Raw genomic sequence first — 13,039 nt, forward strand, 5'->3', positions numbered from 1 at the left:
TTCCTCTCCCTAATAAGTTTTAATAACACTGAAGAGTCTTTCACAACCAACATTCGTACCAGGCAGAGTAAACGAGAATTTTATAAGAGGCACAATCACTTTTAAAGTTGACCCAGCCTGTACTAAATCTTTGCACACTGACCTCCACTTACCCATCATTGTTCCCCCCCCCCCCACTCTTCAATATGTTTTTCAACGGCTTTTGAAATTGCACAGTAAGTGTCAATAATATCATTATTAGGGCTGAGCCGAATTCAGCTACCGATACCAGCCGATACTTTCTTACATTTTGGTCTTTCAAGGGGTCCGCAAAAATCCCGCGCGACTTCTTGAGTCTAATTATCCTGAAAATTATGCAAAATTAAAACTTCATTTTTATTTTACACTAATTATGCACGAAAAACTATATTTTGTGACTACATAATATCTATTTTAATATTCTGATGCAATTCTTGAATATTCTAAAGCACATTTCTTGATATGTTGATGCATATAATTGGAGGAGAATATTTACACACCAATATTGATCAATATTTTGAACAAATTTTAATTATTGCAATTTTCAAGTATCGGTATCGGTGGGTATCGGTGAGAGTATCAGCATCGGTATCGGTACAAAATGGTATCGGCTCAGCCCTAATCATTATCATTAAATTCCAATGAATTTGAAATATGTTTTGCTTTGTTGATGGAATATGAAAATGACTCTTGAAATTGTTCATAGGAAATTCTTGAGTCAAGGAGTAAATACTTCCGTTTGTTGACATCTTGACGTTTTCCGTTCTGTGGATTTTAAGGCATTTTTACGCATAAAATAATGAATTAAATGGTAAGGAAAAGAGTATATTTGGGGAGTTTTGCAAATTGAAAAGAGTATAGAGTATATGAACCTCAAAAAGAGTATAATACTCTTAAAAAGAGTATGTCTGGTCACCCTATTCAAATATAATATAAGCCTACACACATCCCTATCTACAATAATGTGCATAATGGTGAAGTATCGGGCTTGAGTGTGTGAAGTGCATACATACCGTAAAATTAAATCTTCGCTGCAGGTTTATAAAGAAGAAAAAAGCCTCTCGATATAAACTTGTAAATTTCAACCATGAAGAAAATAATGATTTACTTGATATTTGAGGGCAACTGTAAATTAAATTACGTTCTTTTTTAACCCTAAAAATAATAAACATCCTATTAGCATAAAGTTTCGATCTTAAACGGGTTTCGGTTTCTTACTTGGCTAGAATTATGAATCATGACTTGTCTTCAGTTGGATGCAAGCGCAGATGTGATTCTGGGAACGCTCATGTCTTTGCACTGCATTATAAAAATTGCTCAAGTCACTGTAGCTTGTTCCTAAATTTGTATTGAACAAAACACATGGCCAACAAAATAATTTATTAAGATCGTTGCTACCACATAATATTGTTGTACTGAGATGTTTTAAACTGCCTAATGAAAACTTTCCCATCTTTCTTAGTTGGTTTGGTTGTGCACAGTTCAGGACACGGTCGCTCGACTCACAATCACAAGCTCCAACTTTACACCATATCTTCTCGAACTGAGTGGTTTTGAAAGAAGGTCCCTAATCAAGGCCTTACCTGCAGCACTGCAAATCGATGGCTCTTCTGGTATGTCAACCATGGCGGAAATTTTCAATGTACTTTTACACCAGGTACAAAAACACGACACAAAGAACAGAAAAAAAACATCACAATATCACAGTAAAAAACAACATGCAACAGCAGCACCCACGGTTTTAAATTAACCTTCCTTTTCACCATAACCTGCAGTGTTACATGCCCTCCATATTTCCGAGTAACCGACCACATGACGAATATGTTCAAGTACCGGCTGTGATTTCATTTCTTATAAATAGCATACGACTTGTGATCACTGGCTAACTTCATAATGTAATTTGTTGATTACTATAGAGTATCAAACATGAAAATCGTACCGCGTTAGGTGGTACTACGGATTCACAGAAAATTCTGGAAGTTAGCAACACTTGTGGCCGTGTGGACGAATTCTTTCCAACACCCTTGCCAAAGACAGATGCGGTCTTGGTGTTGCTTGCCTTCGGCATTTTTTCTTCGTAAACGGGGATGGACAGTGTCCATGCAAGAACTGCATAAGTCACTCGAAAAGCGGGGAGAAAGGCGAGCAGTCCTCTTCTTCTAAACGCGGTCAATCGTGGCGCATCGCCCAACGTCGTCAAGGGTGTAGCCGGTTTATGTTTCAAGCCAAAAGAACAGAAAATAGAGGAAATGAAAATTCTGCAATGTAAATATCTTATAGTAAATAAATTCCATTCTAATGTGTATAGAGGCATTGAAAAACACGAACTTTAAATATCAAAAGTGTTTTAAAAAAGAACGCAAGCGGCGCTTGCCCCGCCTTTCCTTATCGCACGCTTCTGTGAAATAGTATAGTGAATATTTCTACACAGGATATATTATCATATCACTGCAGCATATAAGAACTCAAACTGGCTCAGACTCGTAACAGTGGCGGCGATTGGGGGAGGGTGGCAGTTGCCCCCCCCCCACCCCCGCTTTTTGCTACTTTTGCCCTCGCACTATGTTAAACCTTACCAAGAAAAAGTATACTGCCCTTGCCCCTCCCCCACTTTTTGCACCTTGCCCTCCTAGTTTTGGAACCCAATCTCCGCCACTGACTCGTAATGTTGGAGAACGCCCACAACAAAGAAAAGAGACATTGTATATTATTGATTCGAATTTAACACCCATTGTTTTCCCAAGACACAATAACTCAGGCAGAAGGCGACGGAAATTTATGGGACATGGACAGTCAGGTTCAAAATGTCTTGCCCCATCTTATGATGAAGCTTAAAGTGCCGAGCTTTATGAAAACATTTTCCGCGCAAGAAAAATACAGAACACGACTTTTAACTTGCACGCCGCAGTTTCAGGGCCTCCCCGATGGCGCAGTGGTAGCGTCGTCGCCTTGTAATCAAGGGGTCCCTGGATCGATACCCGGTGGAGGCACAAGTGGTTCGGATCCCACCTTAAACTGTAGGTTCAGTCCCGATTAGCCTTATTTTGCATTAAGTGGACTTAAAACAACAAATCAATCAACCAAACGCCGCAGTTTCCTAACTACACAATGTTGCACTCCTACCATTGGTTGGTCGCCACGGACAGGCTCTGCGTGATATATCGCTTCTAATATATCACATCACCCACTTTCCTTTGAAATTTTTGCGTTGAATTCAATACGGCGGTCAACAATGTGGAGGACTTGCGCTTGACACACACAGCTAAGGGATCTCCTTTACATTTTGCAGGGGGTGTTAAAGGACTTTGACTCGTCATAGTTCATGTAATGGGGCTTTTATCAGTCACATAGTTATACATATTATTTTGTATCTTCTGATTCCATTGCAGTCCCAGAATGATTTTTGATATGTTTTATAGTATGGCATGAGGGACCAAATATATTTTTTCACGATTTTTAGTGATGACATGTTTTGAGATATTCAAGGTCAAAGGTCAAGGTCACGTGACAAATTATGTTTTTATCCAAAGGTAGGCTTGTTATATATCACTGGCAAGCTTGTTCAATTCCCTGTACAATAAGCTTTATTTGAGCTTCCTAGGCGAAATAATGGTGGAGTTACAGCACATTTAGTATAGCTAAGCGGGCTCAAGAAGGGCAATTTATGCAAACTTTGACTTTGAATAATATAACAATTACAAAACGCATGAGACTAAAAATTTTCATAGTTACTAAGTTCCATGCATAGTTTCAACTCCCCAAATTTCATAAAAATCATCGAATATTCTGTTTATGAACTTCCTTATGAACATAAACATTAGCCTTTTCACTGTGAAGGACTTTTAATTCAATGGAAGCGTCACACTGTAAATTGTTCGCGACAACCATTCATAATGCACAGCTCTTCATGGATGTATCCGATTAAAATAATGTGCAATGGCATGCGAACGTCTCTCCATACACGTCACTTTGATCTCGATGCATTACCGAAGCGCTAAACAAATTTTAAGGCATTTTTCTAACACCTCGAAAAGGAGCAAATTGGTACAAGAATTCAGTCATAACTTTTTACTGGTTAAAGATACGCCGAAAAACCCTTCACCATTGCATTTCTCGTGAAATTCTAGCCCATTTTGTTTTTCGCACGACCCCCTTCCCATTTAAAATTCTGAAGTTGAATTCAAGATGGCGGACATCAAGATGGCCGCCGACCGTGTGGGTGGCGTCAATGTGGTTCCCTCTTGGCCTGATAACGATTGGTCATCACCATTTACATGTTGCGCGCTGCAGTGGCCTTGTACTGAGGGTGTTAAGTGACTTATTGAGCCACCCTGTACATATCACAAATTCTATTAATCAGGCAGCTCTTAAATTTTTGGGTTCTTGGAATTTTGGTGATGAATATATTTGTACAACGTAAATTATTCTTCCTTATATTAAACTGAAGTGTGTGTTTCAAGGAGATCTCGGCTGGACATTTAACCGTCGCCAGAGAAGCAGTTTTCGAAATTTTCTCTCCTTTCAAAAAATCGTTATGATAATCCATCTGAAAAATACATCTTTAACTCCTTCTAGAGCATTCACTTGATTCTTCACATGGTTTGCTTTCGCTGTTGTTTACATATTATCAATAGTTTCGTGGCTACGTACAGGAGAAAAACGATGTGCAAGTAACCCATAGAAGGACAACATACCATCAAATGTCAGAAAATAAATATTGCTTTAAAATGGTTCGTTAAACATTTTATTACAATTGATACACTACATTATTATTCGATCTTTCAAAATTAAATTTAATGGAGAATAATTACTTCGCTAGCACTATGTGCAATACAGTTGTATTATTTTTGCGTCATAAATTTTACTCTTATCCTAATCAATAATTTACTGTTAGTAGTGGCAGTGATTAGGGGAGCGTGGACGCCGGACGGCAATTGTCCCTTGCTCCAATTTTTGTCACTTTTTGCCTCGCACTATGGCCTCTTAATGCTAAGCCTCGTCTACCAACAGAAAGTAAGCTGTCCTTGTCCCCAAGTTCTGGCACCCAATCACCGCCACTGACTGTTAGTTTTAGGCATCTTGCGTAGCAGTGTTCGAATTGATGGAACTGGAGAGGAGGGGGGAGTGATTCTAAGCTTTCGTTCTTCATACTTTCATATTTTGAAGTCTATCCACACGATATTACACAAATCTTCTAAGCTAACATCAAGTCTTCTTCAATATCATGGGCGTAACTTGGGACCTAACTTTGAGGGGGCCGAATCGAACTTAGGGAGGGGGTAGAATCAAAAGCTTTCCAATTCCATAAAAATAGCGTCCAGGACAATTCTGCTAAATAACTGTCAAATTTGAGAAATAATAAAAAAAATACTAATTATTTTGCTTCTCAGGTCCGAAGAGATTAACAAAAGTACAATTAAAGTATACATTTTAATAAACCTGCAAATTTTAGGGCCAACTTGCCCCCACCAAGTTACTCCTATGTTCATCCTGTTCCGTATAGACATATCAAAATTGGAGTTCCTTCAATCAAAACACTATGAACCCAAGCCATAGGAAAACTACCACTGTCACTTAACATTTTATCTAAAGTATTAATAATAATAATGTAACACGGTCTAGACGGGCACTATTACCGCTCAATTGAAAGATTAGGCGGGTAGGTCGGGTAGGAGTACTTTGTCCGTTGGCGAGCAAGGTACCTCACTGTGGGACTGCCTGTTCATTGAATCTTGAAATTTTTATGTCTTGACCTGTCTCCGGGTTTATGTGCAACATGCATTATGTTTCACTGTACTGGTACCCTACCTCTCCGCTTCCTCTGTGCAAGGCTGGTAAAATTTATAATCCTGACGCGTTGTCTTGCCACGAGTAACCTACCAGCAACATCAAGAGTTGCCAGTTCAGTGAAACGAGAGAGAGCTTTCTCCAGCTTATTTCGAAACAACCACTTACAATCTCCGTAGAATAATCTAGTTTCATCTTGACTTAAAATAGCATCTATCATTTCTTCGGTCATTAAAGCGGAATACTGAGAGTAAGTGGAAATGCGTTTTCTGATGTAAGACTCTATCTCAGAATTCGTTCTGTAACGTTCGTTCTCCGTGATTTTCGCCAGGGCATTTCTTTGCTGTACCGACAACTGGAGTGAAACTTCCATACCCTGGGCACTGTTTATATTGTCAATTTCATCTTGCCGTTTCTCCAAGTACTGTACCCATGCCGACACAATAACCATGAGATCATTTCCACATACGCTTAATGCATAAAACAAGGCTGCTTTCTTCCGGTTGGAATCTAGAGACGTGATGTGTCTTCCTTGTAATTCGACGTTCTCCATTGTGCAATCGTGCTTGACCAAAACACGGGGCTGAAGGCACCAAAAGCATAATAGTTCTGTCCACCCGGGATATCCCTGTAAGAAAATGTAGTGAAAGTTAATCAATCATTTTCGAGTGGAAATAAAATCTCTAATTTTGATCAACTGCAAAATGAATTGGTGGCTGTTTGCTGGCTATACCAGAGTATTCAAACAAAACACTGACTGCAATCAGAAAGTTTCTGCCTTTCCACGAGATATACAAACTTTGTTGCCTAATATCTATCTACAATACCAATCAGTGGAACTGACTTCCTTCTGTCTAGAATGCATAAAAACTTCTGTGCGTATTAGACTGTGCGAGTACGCATACAGGCTCTCCACATTTTCGTTGTTTTTCATTGAAAAGGGTACGCTTGAACTGCAAAATAAAAGGGTTCTTCTGTGATGTCGTAATCGAGAATTTTTTTCGGAAAGGTGCCAGGAGGTTTGCACTCACATACAGGGTGTTTCAGAGCGACCCAGTCACTACCTTTTTCTCGACAACGGGAATTCGTATCAAGTTGAAACAAAAAATGCACCACTAAGTTGAGCCCAATGAATCCGTAGAAAGTATTTGCAACAGTCCGAAAGCCACCCTTTGTGTTTTTAGTGGGGGGCACATGCCCCGTTTGTGCGATTTTCAAATGGGAAGGGTATGTTTGGAATGCAGATTCGGAAAGGCGGGGGAAAAATACGATTGCCATATGAAACATTTGTCTGTACCACCTACCGTTTTCCGTGTAGAAAATGGTTTTGCAAGAAAGGGAAGTTGAGCCAAATCGAGTATACCGAGCTTAACAATTAAGATAAGTGCATCACCATAACAGTTTCGGAAAGTGAAGGACACAAGCTTTCCAACAATATGCCACATAATGACTGCGGGACTAAAAACGGATGAATCCGCGTGACCCAAAAAAAGGGGGTCTAAAGTTAGGGAAGAACTCGAAAATTTCAAATGGCAAGGGGGGTCGAGTAATACCTAGTTTTAAAGGTCACAGAAAACGTGAAAAGGATGCGAACATGATTTTGTAATCCACTGACCGGTTTCAAAATGGCGACCAAAACAATTCCGACCCCTGAAGTTGGTGTTCCAAAGTGAGGAATTATGTACGTAAATAGGAAAATACAAACACTGGACAGAGTACATGAGATCTTGTACAAAGAATGCCAGCGGAACAGCTGTTTATTCGTGACAAGGTTTCTAAATAGTTACTGGTTAGCTACCATTGTCAGACCATGCCATCCGTCACATGTAACGTCAGTGTACTGAACGTCCGGGTGAGGTTTGCGGTTTCGTATTAGGACATGCCTCTGTGAGTGTACAACATGCAGTGAGTAAACTTCAGGTCCATTGTGTATGAGTAGGAATAAGCATAAGCCCACGTGTTCGGTAGGCTGCAGTACACAACACAGCATGATGGCCCAGTCGACAAATTACAAAGTACGCCAAATGCCGGTGCGTCCAGTTCCATTTGACTGCACGTACGCTGTTCCCACTGCCCGGTTCAACAAAGGCAATCGGAAAGTACCACGGGTCGAGGTGTGACGAGCTCTCCTGCATAGCAGTCGGTTCCAGTGTGCTTCCACTGATAACGCGAATACGCCCCTCCAATCTTGGTCTCATGCACCGTTGTCTGTTACAAGTGGTTGCATCGTTGAAGGCATTGTGTGGTACAGTACCTCAGGACGTTCTACAGTGCATTCCTCGCGGGTAGTGTGCATTCCTGTACTTAATTCGCAGTGGCAAATTGTTGAATGTGAACTAATAATGCCTTTCACGAACGAAGAAGCATTTGATATGCTCATGGTGTTGGGTGAGTGCCAACGAAATAGTTCTGCTGCTGCTCGTGTGTATGCTGCAAGGTATCCGGATCGGGAACATCGTTCAAGACACGTTTTCCGCACCCTTGCCGATCGTGTACGCAGAAGGTGCAATGTTCAGCCTTCTAGGAGTCACAAACATGAACGCATTGCACGGCCTGTTCGAGATGAGAGGTCTGCTGGTGTACTTGCAGCCTTCCATCTCAATCCTCACGTGAGTATCAGGCAAGTTGCTCGTGATTCTGGTGTCAGCGCAAGTACAGTGAGAAGGATTTTAAAGGATCACAGATTTCATCCGTACCACGTGTCCTTGCATCAAGAGCTACACGGAACTGATTTTGAAAGCAGGCTAGACTTTTGCATGTGGTCTCAAGCTCAAGTGAGTGCAAATGTTCGATTCTTCGACGAAATGTTGTGGTCTGACGAGGGTACATTTAAAAGTGATGGTCAGGTAAATTGGCACAACATGCATTACTGGGCCGCCGAAAACCCACGGTGGATGCAAGAGGTTGATCATCAACGTAGATGGTCTGTTAATGTGTGGTGTGGAATCATCGGCGGACGAATAATTGGACCTCATTTTTTTCAAGCGATGCTTACGGGTGTTGTGTACCGTACATTTCTTCAAGAAAAATTGCCCAGTCTTCTCGAAAACGTCCCCTTACACATCAGAACACACATGTGGTTACAACAAGATGGCTGCCCAGCACATTTTGAGCTGACAGCGAGGAATCAGGTGAATGCAATGTTTCGTGGTTGCTGGATGGTCCTGTGCCGTGGCCTCCTAGGTCACCAGACTTAACATGTTTAGATTATTACCTCTGGGGACGACTGAAGGAAATTGTTTACCAAAATCGCCCTACAACGAGGGACGACATGATCGAGCACATAGTTGCTTCATGTAGGCAGATTAGTGAGGCAGAAGTTATTGCAGCACAGAATGATTTCAGTGTCCGTCTGCAGAAATTTATTGAGACCGAGGGAAGACATTTCGAACATTTACTGTAAGTTGGTAAATGTGCATCACACTGGGGTGCTTTACCTATTCGTCTCGTTTTCGTTGTTCATTGGTTTCTGATTACTCTTTCGTTTTTCTTATCATCATTTCAGTTAGACCTATTTCTCTTGTCACACAATGGTTTGGCAATCAATTGTGAGAAAAGGACCTTTTTCGTTGACCAAGCAGCCTTTAACAACGCCAACGAATTCCTTATTGTGCGTGACAGTAAACCATTCGTTGCCAGTCCTAAGCCTGGAGAAAGTGTGAAGGGCGGTCAAAGGGTGGCTTTCGGGCTGTTGCAAATACTTTCTACGGATTCTCTGGGCCCAACTTAGTGGTGTATTTTTTGTTTCAACTTGAAACGATCTCCCGTTCTCGAGAAAATGGTAGTGTCTGGGTCGCTCTGAAACACCCTGTATAAATGAAGGTGAGCTTCTACTATTACGCATCAATCTCATGCGGATCCTTACTGACATTTCTTTCACAACTTTACCTCAACATACTATGTATTATTGTTCACGTTCGTTTGCAAATTCAATGTTTTTTTCATACCTAGTCCCCTTTTGAGAAAACCACACCACGACACTGATACGTACACATATAGAGTATTAAAAATGGTTATGCCATGATGCTGTCATTACATATAATAAAGTAGGCTATTTCTTCCCTGGTATTTACCCTCACACAGAATAATTTTCTTTTTAATCTGATTAGACGAAACGCAAATGCATCACCATATCTTGTAGCCATTAGGCGGAACAGAAATGCACGTCCCATTTTGTTCAACTTTCTCCTACATTAAGTGTTCATAATATATTCTTTGTACGTTACAAATTATATTAAATTAGGCACCTGGAATGTTCTGAGCCTTTACCGGCCTGGGGCATTTCAGTGTACAGTTAATGAGATAGTTAAGTATAAATTAGATGTAGCTGTCCAGGAAGTTAGGTGGCCAGGAGAAGGGAATTGTAAAACTAAAAATTATACTTTTTTCTATGGTGGTACTGAAAATCATAATTTTGGAACAAGCTTTTTCATAAATAATTATCTCGGCTCTTAAAACAGTAGAATTTATTAATGATAGGATATCATATGCAGTTTTACAGGGTAGGTGGTGTAAAATTATTTTAATAAACATACATGCACAAACGGAAGATAAAGATGATAATACTAAAGATGATTTTTATACAGAGTTAGAACAGGTCTTTGATAAATTTTCTCAGTATGATACGCCCGACCCTGTGGCCGAGTGGTTAGCACATCGCGCTGTGACGCCAAGGGTCCCGGGTTCGAATCCCGGTCGGGTTTGGTTGTTTGTGAATGTCCATTCATCAATTTCATCATTTCATCACTCATCGCCATCTTCGCAAATTAGCCAAGAGGCACAAAACGCGAAGTAAAATAAACTAAGTCAATCAATCAATCTCAGTATGATATGAAAATTCTGTTAGGTGACTGTAATGCACAGATTGACAAAGAAGAGACATTTAAACCCACGATTGGTAAAGAAAGTCTTCATGAATTAAGTAATGATAATGGTATAAGATTGATTACTTTTGCAACCTTAAAGAATTTAATTGTCAAAAGTACCACTTTTAAACATAAAGATATCCATAAATATACCTGGTCTTCTCCAGATGGTAAAACTCATAATCAGATAGATCATATTCTCATTGATAAGAAAAGGCATACTAGTATAATTGACGTTCGTACACATAGAGGTGCTGACTGTGCCAGTGACCATTATTTAGTAATTGCTAAATTAAGAGAAAGACTCGCAGTGATAAATCATAAGCAACAAAATCTAAAAGTTCTAAAATTTGATACAGGAAAGTTTACTGATGAAAGAATTAAGAAAGATTACCAAATTAAACTGTCAAATAGATTTGATGTTTTGCAGGATTTAAATGATGATGAAAATATAAATGAAACAGACGTAAATAAGAATTGGGAGCACATACGTAATGCAATAGAATCAGCTAAAGAAAGTATAGGATACCATAAACCGAGAAAAAGTAAGCCATGGTTTGATAATGAATGTCATAATCTAATAGAAATAAGAAATCAGGCTAGACTTAAGTGGTTAAATAACTCTGATGATACAAATCTAAACAATTATAATAGAATAAAGCGAGAAGTTAACTGCACGTTTAGAAGTAAAAAAGAGATTACTTGAAAAGCAAAATTAACTAAATTGAAACAAACAGCAAAAATAAAAATATCTGAGATTTATATAAAGGTGTAAATGAGTTTAGAAAGGGGTGGCAACCTAAAGTAAACTTGATAAAAGATAAAGACGGTGATTTTCTAGCTGACCCAAGCGATATTCTAAATAGATGGAAGAACTACTTTAATGACCTTTTAAATGTCCATGTAGAAGATAAATCAGAAGTTAATGAAGTCCACACAGCAGAACCTTTAGTTCCAAAACCTAACCTGACTGAAGTTAAAGATGCTATTAAAAGGTTAAAAAATAACAAAGCATCTGGCATTGATTTAATACCAGCTGAGTTAATTAAATATGGTGGAAATTCATTAATATGTGAAATTCATAAATTAATTTGTTTAATATGGAATAAAGAAGAAATCCCTCAACAGTGGAAAGAATCCATAATTGTTCCTGTGTTTAAAAAAGGTGATAAAATGAACTGCAATAATTACCGTGGAATTTCTCTACTCTCAACAACATATAAAATATTATCTAACATTCTTTTAACAAGACTAACCCCATATGCTAATGACATTATAGGTGATTATCAATGTGGATTTAAACGTAACAGATCAACTACAGATCAAATTTTTCACATCAGACAGACACTTGAAAAAAAGTGGGAATATAATCAAAATGTCCATCTGCTATACATTGATTTCAAAAAAGCATATGATTCGGTCAAAATAGATAAATTATATAATATATTAGTAGAGTTTGGAATACCTAAGAAGCTTGTTAGTATGATAAAAATATGCACCAGTGAAACAGAAAGTAAAATTCGTGTGGGTATTAATATGTCTGACAAATTTACAATTCATGATGGGTTAAAACAAGGAGATGCATTATCTCCATTGCTCTTTAATTTTGCCTTAGAATATGCTGTTAGGAAGGTAAGAGAAACTAAAGAAGGACTAAAATTAAATGGTGTGACTCAGTTGTTAGCATATGCAGATGATGTAGACTTACTGGGGGATGATGTGAATACAATTAAGAATAATGCTAAAATATTTTCCAAAACTGCTAAAGAGATAGGTTTGGAAGTTAACAAAGAGAAAACTAAATATATATGCTTACAGGCCGAAACCAAGTGTTAGGTAATAATCAAAATCTAATTATTGATAACAACTCGTTTGAACCACTTTCCAAATTCAAATACTTAGGAGTAATATTAACAAATGAAAATGATATTAAAGAGGAAATAAAAAGTAGGCTTAATTCAGGAAATGCATGTTACTTCTCTCTTCATAAACTTTTGTCTTCTCGTTTAATATCTAAGAAACTAAAAGTTAAAATATACAAAACAGTAATTTTGCCTGCAGTATTATATGGGTGTGAAACTTGGTCCCTTACATTGAAAGAGGAACATAAATTGAGAGTATTTGAAAATAAGATCCTTAGGAAAATATTTGGACCTAAAAGGGATGAGGAGACAGGTGAGTGGAGAAGGTTACATAATTTAGAACTACATAATTTGTATTCATGTCCAGATATTATTAGAATGATTAAATCAAGAAGACTTAGGTGGGCAGGACATGTGGCACCAATGGGAGGAAAGAGGAGTTTACAGGATTCTTGTTGGGAAACCTGATGGTAAGAGACCTGTAAGAAGACCATGACGAAGATGGAG

At 38.7% G+C, this 13,039-nt stretch overlaps 1 protein-coding gene across 1 annotated transcript in view; it reads right to left on the reverse strand.

Annotated features, from left to right (window-relative positions):
• Positions 1 to 5,806: 5,806 nt before the first annotated feature.
• LOC145995031 (uncharacterized) overlaps positions 5,807 to 13,039 on the reverse strand; it is a 60,241-nt gene continuing 53,008 nt past the window's right edge. The window contains exon 4 of the mRNA XM_083131564.1: positions 5,807 to 6,433. Coding sequence (XP_082987690.1) covers positions 5,807 to 6,433 — 627 coding nt within the window. The remainder of the gene's footprint in view (positions 6,434 to 13,039) is intronic.

Source organism: Lepisma saccharinum, chromosome 11, assembly GCF_977018435.1.
Source record: "Lepisma saccharinum chromosome 11, izLepSacc3.1, whole genome shotgun sequence".
In the NCBI taxonomy this organism is placed as follows: domain Eukaryota; kingdom Metazoa; phylum Arthropoda; class Insecta; order Zygentoma; family Lepismatidae; genus Lepisma; species Lepisma saccharinum.